A 27369-nucleotide genomic window follows, 5' to 3' on the forward strand; every position below is an offset into this window, starting at 1 on the left:
GTTTTTTAAATTTTGTAATTTTAACTGAGGGTGTTTTAAATAATTATTATTTTATTTTAATTCTATTTTATATATATTTTATGAGTGTTACCTCCTCCATGTACATGTACGTGTATGTGTTTATTTGTATTTGTATATGTATTGTATATATATGTATATTGTATGTGTTTTATTGTACGCCGCCCCGAGTCCTTTTGGAGAGGGTGCGGCTAACAAATTAAATTTCATTCATTCATTCATTCATTCATTCATTCATTCATATTAAAGCAATTGAAGTCTTCACTCAGGTCCACTGTTTGAGCGGGAAAGACCACTCATTCTGATTGGCTGGCCAGCTGACGGCTCCCTATAAAAGGAGCTGAAACCCAACAAAAACATTATCTCCAAAGGGTAGAATTAGAATCTCTTTAAAAAACGACCCTAAATTGTTGAAGCAGAAATTAAAGTACGGTAGGAAATGAGCCAAAGGGAGAGGATTAAAAACATAAAAATTGTTCAGGCGGTTTAGAGAGTCATCCCGAATCCTGGTATCTCCTGTCCTTCCAGGTTTTTTTCCCCAAGGGCTGTTTTTGTTTTTTGTTTTAAAAAGAACTGATTTGACTACAAAAGAAAGGAAAATGTGCTGAAACATAATAAAAAGAATGAGCCAAGAAAAGCAGTATAAAAGAGAAAAAGTAATCACACGGACACATTGAAATACATACGTAGAGAACAGCAGCCATATATCTTTTATTATAAAGGATAGCTCTTTATTTCAGAAAGCAGTTCTTTAGGGTTATGTAATTCTTTCTTCCTTTTGCTCTTGAATTTTCCTTTGTGAGTTAACTTACAGAAACACTGTATATAAACATTTTTTTATCCTCGGGAACTTCTTTCAGATTTGCCTCCTTTTCAGGTGTGTTCTTTATTCCCCTCCGCCCCAAGAAAATATTATATGGTCACTGTAATATAGAGAGAAAACAAAAGGCATGACTGACTTTTGAAGACCAAATTAAGAGTTTTACCAGCTCGCCACTTTCTTCATCGGCGCCTAATTTATTGCAGTTTTGACTCTGTGACACAAGGGGGAGCCATTATCCCGTTAAAAAGGAGAAGGAATCGCTGGAGGAAGCCGGCGCTCTGCTCCTTGGACTCTCTTAGCGCGGTTACCCCGGCAACTAGCAAAGTTTGCAGTGGCAGCCAATCAAAACGCAGCAGCTCGAAGCAGAAATCCCCCCTCCCATCTTCCTCTAAGAAGAGAGAAATTGGGTAAGGCAGTTCCCCTGCAGGGCGGGAGGGCGGCGCTGCTGAGCAGGAGGTGGGCTCCACCATTGGCAACGGGATTGGAGGCGTCTGAAGTGGGGAAGGGGCTGGGAGGAAGGATGGCAAAAGTAGTCTTTCTTTCTTTCTTTCTTTCTTTCTTTCTTTCTTTCTTTCTTTCTTCTTTCTTTCCTTCCTTCCTTCCTTCCTTCCTTCCATGATCCATCCATCCTCTTCCTTTCCTTTCGTTTGTCCTTTCCCCCTTTCCTTCCTTCCTTCCTTCCTCTTTCTTCCATCCATTATCCTTTCCTTCCTTCTTTAATTTCCTTCCTTCCCCTTCCTTTCCTCTTCTTTCCATCATCCGTCCATCCTCTTCCTCTCTTTTCTTTTGTCTTTTCCCTCTGTCTTTCTTTCCTTCCTTCCTTCTTTCCTTCTGATCTGGTTTCCTTCATCCCACTTTCTTCTGCCTTTCTCCTTCTTTCCATTCTTATGTCTTCCTTCTATTTGCCTCCCTTCATTTTCTCCTTCCCTCCTTCCTTTCCCTCTCCCTCCCTCCTCCCTTCCTTGCTTCCCTCACTCCCTCCTTCCTTCTTTCCTTCCTTTGTGCAAAACCTAAAAGCAACCCAATTCCTGTTTAAAGGAAGAATGTCTTGTTCTTAATTCAATTCTTTTCATTCTCTGCTGTATTTAAGATGTCTTTTGATAGCTCCTTGGAATAGCAGCATGCAAGCTAAGTTATTTGTGAAATATTACTCTGAATGCAATGAGACAATAAATTAAAGTGGCTAGCTCAAATTCCTTTAATTTTAGAGGGGCTTGGGTAAGACTGACCAAATCTGGATGTTTCTCATAAAACAGCTTATATATATATATATAATATTTTACGTGTCTACATGAAATAAATGCATTAAATACGTTACAGTGTGTTCTAATAAAACGCTGTACTCTTTGTGAACTAACATTTGTAATATGTTATTTTATTAAAGTGTTGCCATATGTTCCATGTTTTGGAATTCTTCAGGGGACAATCACACTTGGAGAACAAACTCCATAACTGTGGTATTTGGGGGTGAGCGAAGATATTTGTAGCACATTCCATTCCCTTGCTTTTGATTGTCATCTGGAAGAATCGTGATTGTTTTTGACACAGGACACAATCATTTCTGATTGGAAAAAAATATTTTTAAAGGGGAGCCTATCTCAATTCCAGAAACAAGATTTGTGTTTGGGTTTTGGTTTGCTTTTTAGCACAAATAAAGAATTGGGATCAGCAGCCAAAATATGGGTTTTCTACTTAAAAAAGCCAGAGCCTTCTGAAAACATTAAATGGAATTGTTGAGCGTTGAGAAGAAGAACAGAACAGGGGGGAAAAAAGAGTTGGAAGAGACCATGGAGGTCTTCTAGTCCAACCCCCTGCTCAAGCAGGAGACCCTATGTACCATTCTGGACAAATGACAGCCCGGTCTCTTTTTAAAAGTCTCCAGTAATGAAGAAATCAGGGACGGGATGGCTCAGTGGCTAAGACGCTGAGCTTGTCGATCAGAAAGGTTGGCAGTTCGGCGGTTAGAATCCCTAGTGCTGCGTAATGGAGTGAGCTCCTGTTACTTGTCCCAGCTTCTTCCAACCTAGCAGTTCGAAAGCACATAAAAATGCAAGTAGAAAAATAGGGACTACCTTTGATGGGAAGGAAACAGCGTTCCATGTGCCTTTTGTGTTTAGTCATGCCGGCCACATGACCACCGAGACATCTTTGGACAGCTCTGGCTCTTTGGCTTTGAAACGGAGATGAGCACTGCCCCCTAGAGTCGGGAATGACTAGAACATATGCGCGAGGGGAACCTTTACCTTTACCTAATGAAGAAATCAGAAAGAAATCAAAGAATTTTTGGAAAATGCCCCTTCTTACACATATACAGTACAACAAGCCAGAAATACGAATTTGCTTTCTTTCTTTGTTTGTTCCAGACTTCACCCATTTTAAATCTTCAAAAGCCTGACAGAGTAAAAGTTTTATCTTCTTTCATTTCAGTTAGGGTAGAAGGAATTCATTAGTGTGTGAGTATGTGGGGAAATTTGGGTGTTTTGAAGGTGTACAAAAACCTTTTCCATTATTAACAGTGTAAACGATCGTCTTTTGTCATTCCTTATTTATATTAGCATATCAGTCCTAAATTAATAAATATATCTTTTGCTCCTCTGATTGAAATAGCTTGCAAATATTTATTCAACGAAAGCTGTGATAATTAAAATTTGCACCTGCTGTAGATTTGCTTTCCAAAACTTATCCAAAAGGTGCTTTTTCAAAAGGCAACTGGATTTTCTTGGGGTTTTTTCCTTGAATATGTTTCGCTTCTCACCCAAGAAACGTCTCCAGTTCTGGAAAAGAACTGAAGACACTTCTTGGATGAGAAGTGAAAAGTCTTCAAAGAAAAATGAAGAAAGTCCGGTTGCCGATTGAAAAAGCACCTTTGGGATAACCGTGAACTGGATGACTGAGAATCTCCATAGGTAAAGGTTCCCTCTTGCACATACTGTAATGCGCTAATCGTTCCCGACTTTAGGGGGCGCTGCTCATCTCCGTTTCAAAGCCGAAGAGCCAGCGCTGTCTGAAGACGTCTCCGTGGTCATGTGGCCGTCATGACTAAATGCCAAAGGCGCACAGAACCCTGTTACCTTCCCACCAAAGGTGGTTCCTATTTTTCTACTTACATTTCTACATGCTTTCGAACTGCTAGGTTGGCAGAAGCTGGGACAAGTAACGGGAGCTCACTCCATTACGTGGCTGTAGGGATTCGAACTGCCGAACTTTCTGATCGACAAGCTCAGTTTCTTAGCCATCGAGTCACCGCGTCCCAAGAATCTCCATAAACGTTTCCAAAACTTAGCTTTAAATTGATAAATAACTTTTTCTCCTACAACTGCAATAAAGATAATGAGGAAAGCTAGATAAATAAATTGTTATTTAGGCTGCCTTCTACACCACACCCTCATGACATCAATATTAAGGAACCTATTGGAACACATTTCTAAGAAACCTGGGTAGGATTGTGTTGGAATCATCAGCCCTACTACTTATGTGCTGTCTTAATTTATTATCTTACTTGACCTCTAGATTTGTTTGACCTTATAAAGACATAAGCCATGGCAAAGGAAAAGAAGAAAGAGAAGAAGAAGAAAGGGACTTCACAAATATCCAAAGAGCCTAGGACTTATTTTCCAGAAGCCCTACTGGCATTTCAGTATGTATAAGCTGTAAAAAAATTCAAAATTTCACTTTAGCTCTGTTTAGTGAACTGATTACCTATTTGGGGGAGCAGGGGGGGTGTAGCAATACTACAAATATTCTCTATCTACTTGAGCTTACAGAATGGCAGGAGTACACCTGTAAAGGAAGTCCTTGACTTATAACTGGAATTGAGGCTGGAATTGCAGTTAAGTCGTGTTTTTACCTTTTTTTTTGCCAGTGGTCATTAAACAAATGCCATAGTTATTCAACAAATGCAACAGTCCTTAAATGAACATGATGGTTGTTAAGTGAACCAATTCTATCCAATGGGCAGGGTTTTTTTTGCCAGAAACTAGAAGTAAATGCCAATTATTTACTTTTACATAATTTTTCAAAAATACATTTTTTTACTCGGGGAAAAAATATTAAATCACAGGATTTAAGTCCACTTTCCCCACCATAGAGTCTCCTCCTAGTGCTGCGTCCTTTTTCGTCTGCCGACCGAAAGTCCACTTCCCCCACCATAGAGTCTCCTTCTAGCACTGTGTCCTTTTTCGTCTGCTGACCGTAAGTCCAATTCCCCCACCATAGAGTCACCTCCTAGTGCGGCGTCCTTTTTCCTTTTACCAATCGGCAACAGGGAGCCGCAGCTGAAGGGTGAAAGAGCCACAGGTTGCTGATCCCTGGAATAGCATCATGTAAGCTTCAGGTCAAAACTAAGAAAGACAATTCATAACCATCTTTATTATGCAAAGTTTAGTTTTAAGACTGCTTTTCCAACCCATGGAACAGAGCGGAAATCTAATCTCAGGCAAGCCAAATTACAAATCGGCGGAATATACATGAAGATAATAAAGGGCTTTGAAGTTAGAGTAAATATTTTAATTTAGAGAGCCAATGTGTATGCAACACTTAAGAGGGGAGCGTTAAAGGGAAAAGGGGAATTATAAAATGTGATTCATATACAGTGATGGAAATTGTTTCTCCTACCCAAAATTGCTGGTAGGCTTTACGTAGGGCAGGCAGGAGGGGAAAAAATGCTCAAAATTTAAACACTGACAGTTAAAAGTAGAGCTTGCACTTGATATACAATAATCACTGGCATTTTTTCATAATGACTTTATTGTTTGGTTACAAATAAATCAACCCATGTTCTGGGAAATTTTTTCTACAGCAGGGAACTTACAGGTTTCACATGAACTTGATGGAATTTCATAAGAGACCCAGAGAGAGAAAAAGTTCACTCAAAACACAGCCCATTTTTTCCTAGAATTTTACCTCTTGGTCGAGGATTCTGTGATTATATTTTTTCTAATTGTTTTCGCAGCCTGAAAAAGTTTTGAAATTGTTTTTCTATGGTATTTTTGTCCCGCTAGCCAAGAGATTCAACAGGCATGGAGTATTGACCTGTAAACAAATAAGCAGAGTCAAAGATCCAACAGAACAACCATTGAACCTGGTTAGATTTAGCCCCAGTATGGACTGGATTAAAATAATTCCCCATCTGACCATTATGTTAACTACCCCTCCATCATCATCATCATCATCATCATCTTTTAATGACCTCATAATTCCTTGCGGGGTGGAGTCTGGGCAACTGAATGGAGCTAGCAGAGTGTTTACTGGCCAGGTGCCCTTCCTGTCGCCAATGCGGGGTTTTGTTCAGCAGATATATTTTCCTCATGCCCAGAGAGAGAAATATCTGCCTCTACCTAGAATCAAACTCACAGCCCCTTGATTGTGAGGCAAGAGCTCTACCTCTAGACCACCACACCGCTTAATGCTCACCCCTCCATGATCCCTCCAAATCCCAGATGGTACACACAAAACAAGGCCCTGCTAGGAATGACATCTCAATTGCCATTGCTGGCCACTGGATTAATTAATGCTGTCCCCTCCCTGATGAAACTCAAAGTCCATGGTCAAACTCAAACTTCATGATCGCTCCAAGTCCTAGATGGTACACACAAAATAAGGTCCTGCTAGGAATTACATCACAGTTGCCACTTGTGGACTTCAATTTCCAGAATTCCTCAGCCAGCCATTCTTGGAGTTAAAGTTAAAGCCACAAGTCTTAAAGTTGTCAAGTTAGGGGATCCCACACTGAGAAGTGAAAAAGGGGCAGAAAACGGTTCTTTCCATGATTATGTCTACTTTGCAGGCGCATTGCTGATTTATCTTATCCCACCTCCCCCATTCTACATAAAACTACCAAGAAATGGGATAGGAAATGGTAGCCGTCAGCTTCCTTGGGATACAATAATGGGGAAAATTGTAAAAACAACTGTTAAATGCTTGATTAAATCACCACTAAATGTGTGCTTCCAGCTCAGGGAGATTAATCAGTTGCCGAAAAAATTGGGTAGTAGACCAGTTGGGAAGAGAGAGTAGCCCTTACTCTCAGTTGCCCAGTTCAGCCAGAGAGGATGTCATCAGGGGTGGGTTCCTGTACCGGTTGGTACTGGTTTGCTGCGTGCGTGCTTTGCGCATGTGCAGTTAATTGTAAATTGTTCTGTGCATGCGCAGAAACATGCCAGCAATGGCAGAAGAGAACACCTAACCAGTTCGGGGGGGTGTGGGGGATGGCCAGCCTGGGTCGCCTCCGATTCTGCGACCCAGACCAAATCACCACTACCAGTTTGGCCGAACTGGGAGCAACCCACCTCTAGATGTCATCTGTTTCAATGCAAACGACCTCATCTTTGTCACTTACCTTCATTTGCATTATGGAAATGATAAATATTACAGTAAAATAACCACAAAAATTGGGATGTTGCATCAACATTCATTGACTCAAGCTTTCACTGTATTCAGCAGTGGGTTTTTACCACCAGTTCACCGCATGTGCACCGGCTCACTTTGCTTTACTCCTTCCGCGCTTTTGCCAGGCCTTCTGTATGTGCGCTTTCCGTAGATGTGCTCCTTCCGCATATTAGCCCGACCCATTGGTGGGTTCTGGATCCCGTTGCAACTGGTACGCTGCAACAGGGCCGGGAATCCACCATGTGCACATGTGCAGCGCACGCTTGCATACTTACCGCCCATGACGCTCTAGCTGCTCGGCGGAGCGTCACACAGGCGGCGTACGCTCCGTGCTTGTGTGCAAATGGCCCAGTTGGGTCAAATACAGGTAAGGAGAGCGGGCGGGCGGGTGGGCCCTCCTGAGCACTGTACTGGAATGGTACCTGGTGCTCCCCACAGGCACCGGTACGCCCGTGCCAGGGCGTACCAGTCATAACCCACCACTTACCCGGCCTCAAAAACGTGTCCAAATGGGACAGCATAGAGCCGCGGTGGGTGGGTTCCGTTACCGGTTCTGGTGAACCGGTCCGAACCGGCTGAATACCACCTCTGACTGTATTCCTGTTAATAAAACCTGAAGCAAAGAATCCAAATGTTCAACCCGTTTCTTCCACTCGTGTTCTATCTTTCCTTGCAAAAAGAGCTTGTGTTTTCTGAAAGCGTGACAGCTTATTTTTGTCTTTAATTACCTTCAGAATTCAGATTAAGGAAGATGTCATTGATCAGCTACTGGGTGAAATCAGGCAACTGGAGGCGGAGAATGAGAGAAGCAAAGAAAGAGTAAGCAAGCGAATGAACTTCCTCGAGGTTCAGGAGGGACGCCGTCTTTGTTATGGAGCACCTGTTTGTAATGGAGAAGAATTGAGGATACATTCCTCACGTACCTGCTTTTAAATGTCTAATAATTGCTTCTGAGAAGTAGCAGGGGATCCAGGTTTAAAAATGCTATCATTCGCCCGAACCGGTAGTAAAAAAAAATGCTTAAAAAAGTAAAAAAAAAAAAGTTCTGACGATCAGCTGTGAGACAATCAGCTGTGTTTTTTAAAAACTATTTTTAGCGTTTTTCTACTACCTATTCCCCCAAATCAGTAGTAAAAAAATGGTTTAATTTTTTTTCAAAGTTTCAACAATCAGCTGTGCAACAATCAGCTGTGCCACACAACCTCTTTTTTTACTTTTTTAAAGCATTTTTTTACTACCTATTCACCTGAAACGGTAGCAAAAAAAAAAAATCTTTTAAAAAGTTTTTAAAAACGTTCCCACGATCACTTGTGCTACAATCAGCTCTGCCTGATTGTCTGTGAGGTTTCTGCTTGTTGCCGGGGGCATTTTGTGTGAAGTCCAGCTGCTTTTGTATTGTGTGGGGGTCAGTTGTGCAGCTTTTGTGTTAATTTTTTTGTGTAAAGAGTGATAGTTTGTTTTTGAGCTCCCTGTGAGGTTCCTGATTGTTGCAGGGGCCATTTTATGTGAAGTCCAGCTGCCTTTGCATCGTGTGTGAGTCAGTTGCGCAGCTTTTGTGTTGGGGTCCTTGATGGTCTCTGAAGTTGGTGGTTTTCTTGTAGATGTTTCATTACCGAACCAGGTAACATCATCAGTGCTAGAAGGGAGTGGAGTTTGCTCTTACAGGACTCCATTGTCCCACGTTCTTGGGTTTTCTCTTTTTACTTTCTCTCTTTATTTATTTTTAATTGATTTTAGATAGTTGTGGAATGTTTAACGATGGTGCTGGATGCCCCATTTGTGAGAAAGGATGGCCGTATAAATAATGTATGCTAAATAAATAAATAAATAAAGCACAAAGGGGATCCATTGTTTCCACCAGAATCACCAGAGGACAGGGAATGTTGCTCTAAAATAGCTTTTGAAGTCGGATGGTTTTTGCATGCTCGTCCCTCAGTAAGTTGCACAAGCCTTCGCTTTTTCAAACCATCAAAAAGTACTTCCCAAAGGTGCTTTTTTTCAAGAAGCGACTGGACTTTCTGTTTTTTCTTTGAAGACGCTTCGCTTCTCATCCAAGAAGCTTCTTCAGCGGGAATATTGAGTAGTTCGGAGAACCGGTAAATACCACCTCTGTCTGGCTCCGCCCCCATCTATTTGCTTTCTCCCGAATCCCAGCTGATCGGCATCCCAGCTGATCGTCTGGGTCTTCCTCCGTTGTCCTGCACAGTTACTGGGAGGGAATGGGGATTTTACAGGATCCTTGCCCTGGAGTGATGAGGGAATCAGTGGCGGGATTCAATTTTTTTTACTACCAGTTCTGTGGGTGTGGCTTGGCAGGCATGGCATGGCTTGGTAGGCATGGCTTGGTGGGCATGGCAGGGGAAGGATACTGTAAAATCTCCATCCCCCCACCCCCACACTCCAGGGGAAGATTACTGCAAAATCCTCATTTCCTCCCAATCGGCTGGGACTCAGGAGGAAGAGAATAGAAGGGGGAGGGGCCAATCAGAGGTGGTATTTACCGGTTCTCCGAACTACTCAAAATTTCCGCTTCTGGTTCTCCACAACTGGTCAGAACCTGCTGAATGCCACCTCTGGAGGGAATGGGGATTTTACAGTATCCTTCCCCGTGGCGTGGCCCACCAAGCCCTGCCCCACCCACAGAACCGGTAGTAAAAAAATTTGTATCCCACCACTGACCTGGACGACCGAGAATCTCTGTAGACATTAAAAGTACGCCTTCTTCTCTATCCTGCCACCAGAATCAGCAACTCAAATATGAACAGCTTGAACACATCCGAGCCCTCCTGGCGGCCCTAAAAGACCAGGAGAAGGAGCTCGAGAACATAGAAATTGTCACTCGGGATGATGTTGAGAAAGCCATGATGTCCAAATGGCAGTACATCAAGGACCAGGAGAAACTTATCAGAGGTGAGCTGTGCTTCTCGAGGGACTAAGAACAAGGATGAGCTGCGGTGGCGCAGTGGTTAGAGTGCGGTACTGCAGGCTACTTCTGCTGACTGCCGGCTGCCTGCAATTTGGCAGTTTGGATCTCACCAGGCTCAAGGTTTGACTCAGCCTTCCATCCTTCCGAGGTGGGTAAAAGGACGACCCAGGTTGTTGGGGGCAACAGGCCGACTCTGTAAACAGCTTAGAGAGGACTGGAAAGCACTGTGAAGCGGTATATAAGTCTTAAGAGCTATTGCTATCATTTCTGGAGGGCTTTAAGGAATTTTTGTTCACAGGATGTTCCTCAGTGACTGATTTGATGCTGGTGGGAAAAAATGGAACAGATGTAAAGGTGGTCCTTGACTTACAACCATTCGTTTATTGACTGATGAAAGTTACGACGACACTGAAAAAAGGGAGTTATGATCATTTTTCACACTTACGATGGTTGCAGCATTCCCATGGTCACTTGCTGATCAAAATTCAGGTGCTGGGCAACTGGCTAGTATTTCTGGTGGTCGCAATGTCCTGGGGTCACGCAATCCCCTTTTGCGACCTTCCGACAAGCAAAATCAATGGGGAAGTCAGATTCACTTAACGGCCATGCTACTAACTTAACAACTGTGGTGATTCACTCAATAATTGTGGCGAGGAAGGTCATAAATTGAAGCAAAATGTGCTTAACTGTCTTGCTTAGTAACAGAAATGTTGAGCTGAATTGTGGTCGTAAGTCAAAGATTATCTGTACCTATTCCATCTTGAGTACCTGAATGAGAGGCAAGCATGAATTTAAGAACTAGGAAAGTTGGTAGGATGAAACGGTTAAGAGGAGAATCTTCACATTTTAGTCTACCTTCAGCCCAGTGGTGGCTTCCGGATCCCGTTGCATCCACATGTACTTGCGCAGCATGCGCACACATGCGCTCATGCGGCCTTACCTCTTGCAACACCTCCACGAGCCTCCGCAACACTCCAGTTGCTTGGGGGAGCGTCACGCAGGTGTCTTGTGCTCCGTGCATGTGCGCGGAAGCGCCAAAGAGCTCAAGTACAGGTAAGGAGCTCGGGCAGGCAGGTGGGCCTCTGGTACCAGGGCGAACCACTTGCAACCCATCACTGCTTCAGCCACACAAAATCACTGGATGACCTTGTGCTAGTTATTCTTCTCAATTTATCTCACAGAGCAGGTGTCTCCAATCGTGGCCACTTCAAGACTTGTGGACTACTAAGTGGTCAGGTTTTAGAGCAGTGGTGGGTTCTGGATCCTGTCACAACCGGTACGCTGCGACAGGACTGAGCGTCCACCACATGCGCTGCGCACGCATGTGTACCCACTGCCCGCGATGCTCCAGCTGCTCGGCGGAGCATCACGCAGGCACTGTATGCTGCGTGCGTGTGTGCAAATGGCCCAGTTGGATCAAATACAGGTAAGGAACACAGCCGGGCGAAGCACCATACCGGAACGGTGCCTGCTGTTCCCAGCAGGAACTGGTACACCCGTACCAGGGCGTACCAGTCGGAACCCACCACTGGTTTAGAGACCCCCATCATAGAGCTACGGCAGGGATGTCAAACTGGATTTCATTGAGGGCTGGATCTGCATTGTCCATGGGCTTCAACTCCCAGAAATCCCCAACTGGCATGACTAATTCTGGGAGTTGAAATCCACAAGTCTTAAATGAACATCATTCACAGCCCTTGAAATAAAAAGAGGGGTTTGGGGACTAAGCGTGTGCTTTTTACTGTCTCGGGAAGCCTAGGGCAGAACATTATCTGTCCTTTTTTGGGAAGCAACCACTGTTATTTTTACTATAACTGTACTGAAAACGATGCCTTGTTGCCTTGCCCTAGATATGCGTTACCAGATACATTATGTTGAACGGAAACTTGTCCAAAAACAAACTGAAATTGACTACTGGACCGCCTACAAAAATGTGGGATGCACCGATCACGGAAATCAGATTCAGTTCTTGGAACAGGATATTAAAAAGTTGAAGGAAGACCTTGAAGAAATGAAAGGTAAGGGTCTGTTAGAGGCCTACGGAGAACTTGGTTTCTTCTATCCTGATTATCGGCCCATAGATTTCCACTGCTCTCCTCTCCTCTGCCTTCTGGGCATCCGCGTGTCAGGCACTGGACCCAGCTGTTCCTCCTCTTCCTCATCAGCCACCTCCAGACCTGGGGGCTGTTGACTCTCTATCTGAGGGCTGATGGACGGTCCAGACTCCGCCTCTGTCTCTCTCTCTCTGCCAACTCCATTCCCTCTTCCCCCTCGGACCTCTCAGGTTGCCTTGATGCTGACTCCCACTCCTCCTCCTCTGATTTGGCTGCTGGAGGGGCCGGAGGACAGCAGGCAACAATACTCCCCCTTTGCACCCAAAGCAACCAATCACAGCATAGATTGCGTCAGGAAGCAGCTCTCTCCAACCAATCAGCTACAAGTGTGTGTTCTGGCCCATTGTACCCGTTACTGTTCCAGCTATTAAATTTAATATCCTATCAGAACTTCATTCTCCTTGTTTCTGTATTGCCAGTTGGCCGATTCAGTGCAATGTCAAGTGTGGAATCAAAAAGTTCCCCTTCTTAATTATTTCCAGATTTTAAGTTTGGAGAAACTCGGGGACAGATAGAACCGCAGGGCTGAATAAACATAGTGTCTTCCAGATGTTTCAGGAGCCTGTATGCCTCTCGGCCACGCTGGTGGGAAACTCTGGGAAGAACGGAAAGAAAACATCTGGAAGCACTAGACTTAAGTTGAAGAAAGCTTTGTGTATTGGCCAAAAAGAGCAAAAATTGGCACTTCGTTTTTATAGAAAGACAATACAATTATTGCTCAAGTAACGCTGAATTATTTGGTAACCCAAACTTGAGGGAAACCAGAATTGCTGTCGTTAATTCTGGAATATACGTAGTCCTCAACTTACAACTTAATGACTGTTCGAATTTGGAACGGCACTGAAAAAGTGACTTATGACCATTTTTCACACTTATGACCTTTGCGGCATCCCCGGGATCACATGATTTACATTTGGATTCTTGACAGCTGAATCACATTTATGACGGTTGCAATGTCCTGGGGTCATTTGATCCCCTTTGGCCACCTTCTGACAACCAAACTCAATGGGAAAACCGGATTCACTTAACAACCGTGTTACTAATTTAACAACTGCAGCGATTCACTTAGCAAATGTGGCAGGAAAAAGGGGACAAAACTCGCTGAACACATTTTTCACTCAGCAACATAAATTTTGGACTCAATTGTGGTCGTAAGTTGAGGATGACCTGTAAGTTACATTCTGGATGGCATCTTTAAAAAAAACCCCATAGATCTCTTTTCTGTATGTTCTGTCTCCTCAACACCCTCTTCTCCTTTTTAGAATTTTTTAGAATTTCTTTGGAAGAAGCAAAGGAAAGAATTGACAAAACCACTTCGAGACAGATGGAGTTAAAGAAAGAATGGGCCACTGAGGTATGTTTGATTTTGCTAATTCAGATGCTCAGCTGCATCTCCTTGTCTGGTTTTTCAGAGTTAGCTGTTGCCGGATACATTAGAAATTTCCCACAATACTCCTGTCAAACTGATGAATTCTGGGACTTGAAATCTTGACCCGGCTGGGAGAAATTAAGTTGAAAAGCATACAGTAGCTTCAACTTATGATTGATCACTTGACAACCATTCAAGGTTACAATGGACTGAAAAAAAGATATTTATGTTCTGACTTAGGCTTCCTGAGACAGTAAAAATCACACGCTTAGTCACAGAAACCTATTTTATTTAAATGGCTGTGAATTATGTGCATTTGCAGCCTGTAATGATTCAGAACCAGTCTGTTAAGAGTCCGACAAAAGTCTGCCACAGTCTTGGGGGAGGAGGAACCAACATCGCAATGATATGGACGTGCGGTCCCGATGCTCCGAGACTGCAGCTGATACTTTTGCCGCTGGGTGGTCCAGTCGGACCTAAGCCGTCCCACAGAGATGGTGAACAGGAAGAATACGTCTTGCTGATCTCAGGGACACCGCAAAGTCCCTGATCGATCCAAGAGACGTTCTTCAAGCCGGTGACAAAAAATCCAGCCATTAAGCTGATGAAGTCGGGGCGGTTTCAAAACAGAAGGATACGGAAAGAGAAAGTGTTTCCAGCTGGTGAGGAATTTTTACCATTTTAAAAGAGACTGCCTATAAAAAAACTTAAAATTAATTTAAATTGGAGAACAGAAGAAATAAGCAGTGGAATTTAGTTTGGAATGGTTTTGGACAGTGGGTTATCTTACTTTTTAAATGCTATCTTCATGGATGGAATTTATGCAAGCCTTTTAAAATGAATGGATTAAGTTTTCTTCTTCTATTCTTTTCTTATTCTTTGTAACCTATGGACTAAAATTCTCCTCTTTCATTACTGTGGGTGTTCTTCTAACTCATTCAAGAATCGGACTTTTTTTAAACTTGAAATACAAAGAGATACAAAAAGAAACAAAGAAAATTGCAACAATAACAATGCTACTCGGAGGCTGGAGGTTTGTGTATTGGAAACGAAACACTCTTATTTTTCTCACTGATTATCCTGGCTTGGCACTCCAAGGTCTCACTGCTTGTTTATAGAGAGTGATAAGAAGAAAACCATACAGATGTCCCTTTGAAGTATATCTTCAACCAGAGAAAAGTGAAAATAAAACTTTATTGTGAATCTATGCTTAATCTTGTTAAAAGCACTGTTTGTTAGCTGGAGATAATGGCACAATTTCAACAGCAGAAAGAAACTTTAAGTCTGCAAAAGATGTTCTTAGAAATACAGAAATTATCAAACACATTTGAGAGGATAGAGAAGAAGTTGGAAGACTTAGAGCATCTAACAGTAAAATATGATGAAGAAGTTGGAGAAGTTTATAAAGTGGAAAAAGTGGTGGTTAGAATCCTAAAAATCGAAGAGGAAAGCGATGATAAAGAAATTAAACTTGCTGATATTTATGGTGATTGGTTTGTCTCTGAAAATGGAAAGAGTGGAATACTGAAAGAGGAATTAAATGGAAGGGAAATCTACCCCAGATGGCAAGACACAGAAGAAGAAACAAAAGAATTTATGGATTTAAAGAGAGAAATTTTATTAGTAACATCATTGATAACACTACCGACAATCAAAGATAAGCTGATTAAGGAAACAGAAGAAGGGCATTGAAATTACATGTGAGATTTTACAAGCAAGGAGTTGCTAAGAGGAGTCCATACAAATTTGATTAAGGAGATGATTAGAGGACTGACACCACAAATGGCAGAAGATATGAGACTGTTTTGCTACTGGAAAGATACAGGTTGATAGATGGAAGAGTATAATTTAAAACTAGATAAACTTAGTGAAATTTAGTGACAATATAGTTAAATAAATAATTGATAATGATAATAATGTATACAATGTGTAGTGTTATGATAAGTAATAATTGGATATGAATATTGAATGGTACCCATGAAAGGAAGATTAGAAATCCTTTTGGATTATATATAAAGGTTAATAAAAAAGAACTAAATTAGATTCAGTTAAGTCTTGATTATTAGGGGGGAAATGTTATGATACAGGATATAAAATAAAGGAGGGATAATGATAACAACGTATATACAGGTATGGCTACAACATAAGGAAACTGGATGTAAATTGTAAACAGTGATTTGGAAAGGAGGATTAGAAAATTTTGTTACTAAATATTATGGATGTTTAGCTAGAATAGGACATGAGGATTCAGTGTTATTGGAAGATTTTAGAAATAGTAAATGAAATGCCAGTATGTGTTATGTATTAAATCTTGGTATATTTTATGATGAAGGACGTTTAACAATTATAGTCAAATGAAAATGGAGGTATGATGATGGTAACATGTATAAATATCTGAGTTAAAATACTTTAGTTAATATGAATTATGCTTGATGACTGCAGAAGAGATGCTCGAAAGCCTTTTGTAACCAACTGATACACTTTCTACAGTATGTAAAGAAGGAAGATTTTATGTGCTGTGCTTGTTTTGAAAATTAAAAATAAAACAATTTCAGGGTAAGGCTGATAAGCACCCACCTTTATCTCCCTTGAAACGCCGCCAGAGACCTAATTGCCAATTAGTTTTGCCAGACCAAACGGAGCACAGGGTTAAACAGAGCTTCAGAGTTTAAACCAACAAGAACGAACAAAGTTGCTTCCTGCAAAGGCTCACATTTATTTGCTCCTCTTTTATATCTTATGGGCCAACCATCTCCAAGCCTTACTCCCGAGTCACCCCTTTTGTCTTAACTGTTTTGTCTTAACTTGCCTTCTGGCAGCTCTGCACATGCGTACACTGTTCCTCTGCCTCGTTGATGTCAGGCTCCAGAGGCTCTGGACGCAGCACATATCTCCCAGATGGCCCTGGTCCTCTCTCTGCCTCCGACGCAGAGCCTTCATCCGAGGGTTCCCCAGACTTCAGACTGGCCCATGTTCCTCCCCAACCTCCTCATTTCAGGCTGCTGGTGGACCACAATAATTTATGGCCAGTCCTCAAAGTTACAATTACCTTACTACCCCTGCAGTCACACAATCACATTTCAGCCACTTAGCAAGACAACTCTTCTTTGCAATTCTTTAGTTTACATGTTACGTTTAACTTCAGTAAATCTGGGGTGGGACAAGCGTGTTTAACTATGGTGGCAAAAATCAGAAAGAATCCAGTAGTACCATTTAATAAAATTCTATTCATAGGAATAGAAAAGGTATGGAAAAGGTACTACCAAATTCCTTTGAGCTTTTCAGCAGCTGATGTGCCAAGGTGGCGCAGTGGTTTGAGTGCAGTACTGCAGGCTACTTTTGCTGCCTGCTGCCTGCCTACAATTTGGCAGTTCGAGTCTCATCAGGCTCAAGGTTAACTCAGCCTTCCATCCTTCCGTGGTCAGTAAAATGAGGACCCAGATTGTTGGGGGCAATAGGCTGACTCTCTAAACCGCTTAGAGAGGGCCATAAAGCACTGCAAAGCGGTATATAAGTCTACATGCTATTCCTATTGCTATGTTATTTAATGTACTATGGATAACATTGATACTTTATTCTAGAACGCTATGATGCTTTCATAGAAATAGTTCTGGACTTACGACTGTTCAAATTATGATGGGCCTACTGCCAAAGTTTCAACAGCTGATCTTTGCATGCTTGTGTGATCATATTTCTGATGCTCAGCAACCACATTTTATGACAGTTTCACCAGAAACTGGCATTTTCTTTTGGATTTACATCAAAACCAGTTCCTAGGGAACCATTAATTCAGTTAATGCTTGTGGCATTTATTTAATGACTGTAGCAGTCACCTTACAACCACAGTGTTTACTTAACAACAGCTGGAAAAAAAGGTTTTAAAATTTAAATTGGGTAACCCAATTTATGACCATCATGCTTTTATGACCATGATGGTCATAAATTGAGGACTACCTGTAAAACATGTCATTTATCTGCTAAGAGGATCTTCTGGAAAATTAATGGGTGTAGAAAAACATAAAACGGACATTTTTCTGATATATGTCTTGGCATCCTGTGTCTAAATCTTTGTTTTCTTGCATCCTTCAGTGTCAAGATTACAATTTTAATTCTGGGGTATTTTGATTATTTTCCCAGAATGCTGTTAAGCACATTGACAAGATCAGCCGCAGGGAGATTAAAGAATACGAATGGCTAAAAGAAGAAGTAAGTTGATTTCGCAGGACAGAAAACGAATGGAAAACAGATCCACTGGTCGCCAGGAGGTCGAATGGTTACAGGAAGAGGATAAGGGATCCACTGAGCATCAGGGCCCATATTTTCACTATTACGTTTTGCAAGACCGAAATGAAGGGTAGCAAATGTACTATCACACAGTTGGAGCCATGGTGGTTAGAATGCAGTATTGCAGGCTAACTCTGCTGACTGCCAGAAGTTCAAATCCAGCATTGCAGGCTGAGTCTGCCCACTGTCAGGAGTTCGATCCTCACCGGCTCAAGGTTGACTCAGCCTTCCGAGGTCGTTAAAATGAGGACCCAGATCGTTAGGGGAAATAGGCTGCATTTCGGTGGTTTGAATCCCTAGCTCTGCGTAACAGAGTGAGCTCCCGTTACTTGTCCCAGTTTCTGCCAGCCTAGCAGTTTGAAAACATGTAAAAATGCAAGTAGAAAAATAGGATCCACCTTTGGTGAGAAGGTAACAGCGCTCCGTGCGCCTTTGGCATTTAGTCATGCCGGCTACATGACCACGGAGACGTCTTCGGACAGTGCTGGCTCTTCGGCTTTGAAATGGAGATGAGCAACGCCCCCTAGGGTCGGGAATGACTAGCACATATGTGCGAGGGGAACCTTTACCTTTACCTTATAAGCCACTTAGAGAGGGTTGTAAAGCACTGTGAAGCGGTATTCATTGCTATTGCTACCTGAACGACAGAGCTTCAAAGTGTTATTTGAGTGCGCATTTGTTTGTTTGTTTGTTTCTTTTATTGGATTTATATGCTGCCCTTCTCCCAAAGGACTCAGGGCAGCTTACAACATTAAAAAAACCACACATCCCGAAAGTTAAAAAGAAATTAAATACATATCCAAAAAACAAACCCAATTTATAGGACAATACATTTTAAAAAATGAGATAAAATTAATTTGTCTGGTTTTCGTTGGTTTTGAAAAACCAACTAAGCAGGAGAAAAACCTATTAGTACAGATACTCCTCAACTTACCACCATTTGTTTAGTGACTGTTCGAAGTTACAACGGCACCGAAAAATGAGACTTATGACCGGTTCTCACATTTAACGACCATCCCGATGGTCACGTAACCAAGAATCGGATGCTTGACAAGTGGCATACGTTTGTGATGGTTGTTCTTGTCCCAGGGTTGTGTGATCACAATTTGTCACCTTCCCAGCCAACTTTGAACAAGAAAAGTCAATGGCGGAAGCCACGTGCACTTAACAATTGCATGATTTGCTGCGGCAAAATATATATATATATATCATAAAATGGGACACAACTCGCTTTAAAAGTGTCTTCTTTGGGTCCCATTGTGATCATAAGTCAAGGACTACCGTATTTTTCCGACTATAAGACGCACCAAGATTTCGAGGAGATAAGTAAGAAAAAAAAGTTTTTGTCCTCCCCGGCCCCTCCTCTGCAGGCTTCAGCAGGGTGGAGGGAGGACAAAAATGCCTCCGTTTTTGCAAAAAGCGGGTCATTTCTTGAAAAACGAAGGCATTTTTATCTTTCCCCAGCCCTGCTGAAGCCTGCGGAGGGCTCATGGGGGTTGGGGGAAGGCATAAACGCCTCCATTTTTGTGAAAAGTGGCCCATTTTTCGCAAAAATGGAAAGCAGGGGCGGGGCATCGGGAGGCCAAAAATGGCTGTATTCGGTCTATAAGACGCACCAACATTTCCACACTCTTTTAGGGGGGGGGGGAAGGTACGTCTTATACTCTGAAAAATACGGTAACTGTACTTGCGTGGAAGTCCATCAGAGGATCTCAGGGCTCTCATTGGCTTCCTCAAGAAGCTTACAGATAGTCCTCGACTTATAGCAGTTCACTTAGTAACCATTCAAAGTTGCAACAGCACTGGAAAAAAAGTGACTTACGACCATTTTTCAGATTAAGGACTGCTGAGTATCCCCATGGTCACCTGATTTACATTCAGATGCTTGACAGCTGAGTCACATTTATGACGGCGGCAGTGTCCCTGGCTCAGGCGATCCCCCTTTTTGTGACCTTCTGACAAGCAAAGCCAATGGGCAAATCAGATTAACTTCGCAGCCGGTTGACTCATTTAACAACTGCGGTGATTCACTTAACAAATGTGGCACGAAAAGTCAAGCAAAACTCACTCAACACATTTCTCACTTAGCAGCATGAATTTTGGGCTCAGCCGTGGTCATAAGTTGAGGACTATGGTGCATATGGATGTGTTTATGGGGTCACCAAGAAATTAACCCATGGGAGTCTTTCCTTTGGAACCGTTGTGTAGATTCTGGCAGAGGTTAAATGCTACCAGTTCGGACCAGCTCGCCCGAACCTGTAGCAAGAAAATGCTACTGGTTCGGGCAAAACTGTATTTCCAACGATCAGCTCTGACGCATGATTTATATTAGCTAGAATCATCAGATTTCCTGCTTTCTAGCTAATCTAACTGGCGTGGCACAGCGAATTCCCCCCCCCCCCGGGCATGGTAGCAGGCACCGCCCACCCACCCAGACGACATCACCTCCTGTTTTTGACGCTCTGCGCAAACTTACCTTTGCAGGCGAACATGGTAGCAGGCTCCGCCCACCCACCCAGACAACATCACCTCCTGTTTTTGACGCTCTGCGCAAACTTACCTTTGCAGGCGCACATGGTAACAAGCTCCGCCCACCCACCCAGACGTTATCACCTCCTGTTTTTGACGCTCTGCGCAAGCTTACCTTTGCAGGCGCACATGGTAGCAGGCTCCGCCCACCCACTCAGACGTCATCACCTCCTGTTTTCGATGCTCTGCACAAACTTACCTTTGCAGGCGCACATGGTAGCAGGCTCCGCCCACCCACCCACCCAGACATCATCACCTCCTGTTTTTGACGCTCTGCGCAAACTTAATTTTGCAGGCGCACATGGTAGCAGGCTCCGCCCGCCCACCCAGACATCATCACCTCCTGTTTTTGACGCTCTGTGCATGCACATAAGGTCCTGCACATGCGAGGAGGTGGCGCATGCGCGCACATTTGCGAACCGGTAGCGAAAGTAAGTTGATTTCACCCCTGGATTCTGGGCCTGCCTGAAGGCTCTACTAGGGGGCCATTCCAACGGCACCATCTGGATTGTTGAATATTCAGTCCAGCAACGTGTAAACATAATCAGTGCTGTGTTTTTGGCTCCTAAGAGTAAAAGCAAATAGGAGGAGGGAGGCCTACTGCCTCCCTTTTTTCTCCAGCATCCATCACCTGAGGCACTCGCATCCCTCCTACTGATGGCAGGCCTGGCCGAGATCCCAGCCTTTCCAGCTAAAAGAGTTTTGGCAGAGCTACTTACTGTACATAACCTTCCCATCATGGGGGAAGCAATGTTAATGCAGAGTGCAGAAGAAAAAGGAGAGCCAAAAGTAATTGAGGCAGGAGGCAGACAAAGAGAAAGAGAAAAACTCAGTTAGCAAACTAAAATCAAGCCGACTCCAACGCCGTCTCCTCTGTCTGTCTCGATCTTCCTCTCCTTGAAAGCTGGTCTGATTTCTGCTAAATCCATCGGCCTCTTAACACGGTCTCTTTCGTTCATTACATTTCTCACTACGGGTAGCCCTCGACTTACAACCGGTCATTTACTGACCACTCAAAGTTAAAACGGCACTGAAAAATATGAGTTAGGACCAGTGCTAAAATGCAAATATTTTCCTGACTGGTTCTGTGGGCCTGGCTTGGTGGTCACGTGACCAGGTGGGCATGGCTTGGTGGTCACGTGACCAGGTGGGCGTGGCTTGGTGATCACGTGACCAGGTGGGCGTGGCTTGGTGGTCACGTGACCAGGTGGGCATCAGTGGTGGGTTCTGGATGCTGTCGCAACCGGTATGCTGCAACGGGGCTGGGTGTCCTCAGGCACGCGCACTGCGTACGCATGCACTTGCCACTGCCCTGCGACGCCCCAACTGCTTTGCGGAGGTTACACAGGCAGTGTAGGCTGTGCATGCGTGCACAATTGGCCCGTTTCCCTCAAAAAGCAGTAAGGAACGCAGGCAGGCAGGTGGGCCCAACGAGCTACCGTTCCGGTACGATGGCCGCTGCTCCCGGCTACCACCGGTACGCCCGTACTGGGCTGTACCACCCAAAACCCACCACTGGTGAGCATGCTTGGTGGTCATATGACCGGGTGGATGTGTCTGCACAACTGACACACACACACTGTGTAAAAGTAGCCAGACTTCACACAAAATGGCCCCTGCACCAAGCAGGAACTTCGCAGAGAGCTCAAAAACCAACTATCGCACTTTATACAAGAATAACACAAAAACTGCACAACTGACTCACACGCAATGTAAAAGCAACTGGGCTTCACACAAAATGGCCCCTGCAACAAGCAGGAACCTCACAAACAATCAGGCACAGCTGATTGTTACACAGCTGATCATCGGAACTTTTTATGACTTTTTAAAGCATTTTTTTTACTACCAGTTTGGGTGAACAGTAGCATTTTTTACTACCAGTTCTGGTGAACTGGCCCAAACCGGTAGCATTCCACTCCTGGTTAGGACCATATTACCTGTATTGGCAAAAACTGTATTGTTTTTGTAGTTTTTTTAAGTAATATATTCACCCACTGCATCTAACTTTCACTTCCCTATAACAAGGTGAGCAGATGTTTGTTGTTTTATTCAGCTCTTTTGGCTTCTTTTGACAAATATTCATTCCTTGGAGACATCCCACATCCTTCTTTTCCTCCTCCTTTAGTATTGGAGCATTCAGCCAAGAGTTCAGACAACCTTCCCTCGTTTTTCTTGCTTTCTTCCTGCTTTTTCTACATTCAGCAAGCCCCCTTCAACTCCATTCTTGAACAAAGCATTCCGCATTGGGAATCATTTTGGAGAGAGAAAAACGAGGGAACGGCTTTGTTAAGTTATGCGTGTAACTTCTTAGAACTTCAGAATCAGGTTTCCTATTTTGTGGCAGGTTGAAGCTTACCGAAAGGAAGTGGACGGTTTAGAACAAGCTGTCCATGAAATTGAGAAGGAAAATATCTACCTCATCAATAAACTCTTTGAGAGGAGACTACAATTTCTTAAAGTACCCAGGTAAAAAAGGCTCCATGTTACGATATAACTTTAGCTCGCTTAACCGGGTTGTTGACAGCCGTTGAATGCAATGCGTCGTGGTGATTTTTTTATACATTTTTGATTCATTTTTTTTTCCCTTTTAAGCACAGCATGCTGGACAAACCCAGTCCATTTAGTTGTTCAGCATGGGGTGGGAATGAAGAAATGTGACTAATTGTGTAAGCAGGTTTTAAAAAATGTGTGATCTGAATATAGAAAATGTGTTAGTTTGTAGCTATCCAGCCGGCGCACAAGGAAACAATTCAGCAGGGGATTCATTTATAGAAGAAACATCTGTATATACAATAATGTAAAACATGATGTATGTATACAATACCCATGCAGCTCTTGCAACGTGGTAGCAAGTACAAGAACAAGACAAGTGGTGGGATTCAATTTTATTTTACTACCAGTTCTGTGGCTTGGTTGGCGTGACTTGGCTTGGTGGGCATGGCAGGGGAAGGATACTGTAAAATCTCCATTCCCTCCCCACTCCAGGAGAAGGTTACTGCAAAATCCCCATTCCCTCCCAATCAGCTGGGACTCAGGAGGCAGAAAATAGATGGGGGCGGGGCCAGCCAGAGGTGGAATTTACCGGTTCTCCAGAACTGGTCAGAACCTGCTGAATACCACCTCTGGAGAAGAAGCCAGAAGCTAGAACAATTATGCAAGGACAAACAAACTCTTATATAACAGGATTCATTTATAGAAGAAACTTCTTTATATACAATAATATAAAACATGGTGCATGTATACAATACCCATCCAGCTCTTGCAATGTGGTAGACAGAAGAAGAAGTAGCAAGTGCAAGGACAAGAAGTAGAAGCAAGGACCCTCAAGCAAAGACAAACAAACTCTTAAATACACAGACCAGTTAAGATAAGCCACCCCAGGCTGCGAGCGGTCTCGCATGGCTCACAATGAATCCTGTGTCTCTCACTCACCAAACAGTTCCCATTGGCTGACTTGTTGTTATGGCTGTTCCCGTTCATAATTTCTTATACACTGACAAAATGTGAGATAATGTATCTATGAGCACGGACGGTGCAATTTCTGCTTCTTCCTTCCATCAACTCCCAGAATTCCCCAATCCACATGGCTGGCTAAGGAATTCTGGGAGTTGAAGTCCACCAGTCTTCAAAGTTGCCAAATTTGGAGACCCCTGCCGTAGACCAGTGTTTTTCAAACCCAGAATTCCCCAGAGTTGAAGTTTGATCTAGATTTTTATTTTTATTCTTTTTTGGTACTTAGGAGTCAAGGGGCTTTGTTCTGTTGTTCTTCTTTTAACCTCCTGGGGATTTCTTGAACTAGTCCCATGATGGCGAACCTATGGAAATGCATGCGGAGCTCTTTATGCGGGCACGCGAGCCGTCGCCCAGCTCAGCTCCACCGCGCATGCGCGCACACCTCCCACCATCCAGCTAATTTTTGGGTCTCTGCCGCGCACGCGGGAGATGCCTAGGCATGCCCAGGGGGAAGGGGTGGGGCACAAGGGGGCGCCCCATTTTTGGTTTCAGGAGGCTTCAGGGAAGCCTGCTAGACCCAAAGCTAGGTCATGCATGCAGCGTGCGCACGGGATATGTGCCACACGCCACAGTCGCACACGCAGGCTTTCGTCAGACGAGGACAAAAAGTTTAGCCATCGCTGAACTAGTCTCTGCAGTTTTCTTGGCAAGGTTTATTTCGAAAGTGGTTTGCCGTTGCTTGCATCCTAGGGATGAAAGAGAGGGACTGGCCCAAGATCATCTAACTGATTTGGTGCCTAAAGTGGAACTGGAACTTGGTCTTCCAGTTTCTAGCCAGATACTTTCACCACAAACTGACTTTCGCCATTGTTTTCTGGTGGGTTATTATTTTCATGCTACATTTTGCTATGTTTTGCATTTTCCAGGAAGCTGTTTCTTACTCAAGGAGCTGGCTTGAAGTTTCCTGGAGAAAGCACGGATCAAGAAGAAGGTAGTTACCTCATTATTTCGTTGTTGTTGTTGTTGTCTGAATCAGATTGATGTGCCTAAGTCTTGCAGCTGTGAATTATGAAAGAAGGGCACTTGAAGTAGTAGTGGTGAATTTGAGGAATGAAGCTGCCATCCTGTCTTCAACCGTATTTTATTTATTTATATGCCACCTTTTTTATATGTAACTCAAGACAGCAAACATACTAATCCTCCTTTCTTCTTCTCTTTTCCTCACGATAACAACCTTGTGAGGTGATTTGGGCTGAGACTGGCTCAAAGTCACCCAGCTGGCATTCATGCCTAAAATGGGAAAATCTCCTGGTGATTGACCTAAATTCACCCAGCAGAATTCCATGCCTAAAGTGGGACTAGAACTCACAGTCTCCAAGATATTGGCCCATACTCCTCCAACTGGCTTTCATGCATAAGGTAGAACTAGAATTCACAATCTCCTGATTTCTAATCAGGTGCCTTAACTTCTAGACCAAGGGTGTCAAACTCCATTTCATTGAGGGCCACATCAAGGTTGTGTTTGACCTCAGGGGGGCATGGCCAGCTTGATGTCACTTATGTCGGGGACACCTGTGGCCCAAGCGCTGTGCCAATGAAAATGGGCTCCCGAGCTCCGTTTTCGGCTGCAATGGCCTCCTGCAATCCTCTGCCAGCAAAAACAGAACTCGGGAGAGCCATGCCGTTTTCACTGGCAGAGGCACTGTGGGCTGGTCCTTTGTTGTTTCCATGACGGCCCTGTGGGCCGGATTTAAGCACCCCATGGGGCAGATCCGGCCCGCGGGCCTTGAGTTTGACACCCCTTCTCTAGACCTAACTGATTCGGTAGCTTCCAGATAGTTACAGAATTCACATTCTTAGCCTGAAATTAGGAGGGGGGGGGGAGGCTGTCCCTAAATGGTTAACATTGACCTGCAAGGGTTGACAGGACTACCTATTACTTGTGCTTCTTATTAATATCATTCTTAGTATTATTAGTTAATAGTAGTATTTATTGAATTATTTTCATATAATAAATGTTTGGGAGTTGCTGAAAAGTCTGAAACTGTTCTGACCTGGGCTTCCCAAGAGCATGAAGCAAATTTCTGGTCCCGACAAAAATCCCTTTTATTAATTGACTGTGAATTTTGCTTATTCACATCCAGCAAAGGGAGGATTTACAGTCACAGACCTTATCTGGCTTGGAGAGCTGCCAGGCCGATATCTGCAAAACTTGGCAAGGAGTCTCGGAGAGACATGAACCAATTAAGCAAACTAATTGTCTCCTGCAAACTCCACTCCCCTTTCGCTCCTCTTTTATTTCCTCTGGGAGGGGCCATTCATCATCCACCTCCCAAGTTCTTTAACTGTTCCCTTCGTTTGGCAACTCTGCGCATGCGCACACTGGGAACAGGCTCCAGCTGTTTGTCTGTCTCATAGGTGTAGGCAAGGGGCCATTGAAACCACAGCTCATGTCCTCTTATATTGTACCCTATGTAAGGATTCACAAACTTATTTTCTGACTTTTCAGCTGACAAAATAGCCGGAAAATTCTGGTCTCTTTTAATGTACAGCTGTTACTATTGGCTCAGTATAATAATACTGTTTCTTTGAATCTCTCCCTACTGTCTCTACACTGTCTGCAAAATTAGACAGTCCTTGGCTGCCCCTCAATTATCTCATCACTGATTGTAATGCAGTATGCTGTCATGGTTTGAGCTGTTTTATTTCCATGTTTCAATTTTTAACGGTAACGAAAGATTTATTGATTGAGATGCGTTTTCTTACATGCACTCTCACTTTTTTCTGGCAAAAGAAAGGACATTTTGGCAACTTCCCCAAGGGCACCGCCATCTTGTTTTTCGGTTCTGCGCATGCACAGAAATGTATTTCCCCCCCCCCCCAGTTTTTAAGGTTTTGCGCATGAACAGACCTTTTCAAACAAGCACTCACGCGCAAAATTTTTGCATGCACCGAGCTGGCGGTAATATCAGCAGCAACCCATCCCTGCCCTGATCTATATGTTTGCAATATCTAAACGCCTGCCCTGATGACTAAACTTGCAAAGAAACCTCTCGTCCCCAGTTTTCAAAACTGAAGGGGGAGACTTTTTTTGAGAATTGTGACACAGGCTTGTGACTTGGCTCAATAGTAGTAACGGTGAGCGGGAACTTGGAGTCCTAATGCAGGGGTACCTAACCCCTGGGCCGTGGCCTATTTGGAACTGGGCCACGCGAGAGGCAGACCGATGTGCACACAGAAGCCGGCAGGAGCACAAAAACCCATTAGTATTAAAATGCATTCATAGCAAACACATATGAGTTGGTTTTGCTCCTATTGACAAAAGGACACCATTCAAACCTATGATGGGGGTACCAGGAGAAACTTTGGGGGTGGAAAGCTTCTAAGGCCAGGGGGAATCAAACACTAGATGCAGGATTTTTTACTACAACCTTTTCTTACTTGTATTTAAGCGCAGCGCAAACAT

General features: G+C 43.5%; 1 protein-coding gene across 2 annotated transcripts in view; it reads left to right on the plus strand.

The window, feature by feature from the left end:
• Positions 1 to 1173: 1173 nt before the first annotated feature.
• Positions 1174 to 27369, plus strand: part of CCDC83 (coiled-coil domain containing 83) — a 29978-nt gene continuing 3782 nt past the window's right edge. The window contains exons 1-9 of one of the 2 annotated variants that reach the window (XM_081950358.1): positions 1174 to 1248; positions 4352 to 4478; positions 7963 to 8047; positions 9970 to 10138; positions 12005 to 12172; positions 13531 to 13622; positions 17775 to 17843; positions 22795 to 22916; positions 24830 to 24894. In XM_081950358.1, coding sequence (XP_081806484.1) covers positions 4381 to 4478; positions 7963 to 8047; positions 9970 to 10138; positions 12005 to 12172; positions 13531 to 13622; positions 17775 to 17843; positions 22795 to 22916; positions 24830 to 24894 — 868 coding nt within the window. In that variant the 5' untranslated portion in view covers positions 1174 to 1248; positions 4352 to 4380. Of the gene's footprint in view, positions 1249 to 2224; positions 2309 to 4351; positions 4479 to 7962; positions 8048 to 9969; positions 10139 to 12004; positions 12173 to 13530; positions 13623 to 17774; positions 17844 to 22794; positions 22917 to 24829; positions 24895 to 27369 lie in introns of those variants that run through there. The other variant, XM_081950359.1, reaches the window with a different exon arrangement.

This window comes from Natrix helvetica (assembly GCF_964273705.1).
Source record: "Natrix helvetica genome assembly, chromosome: 4".
In the NCBI taxonomy this organism is placed as follows: Eukaryota; Metazoa; Chordata; class Lepidosauria; order Squamata; family Natricidae; genus Natrix; species Natrix helvetica.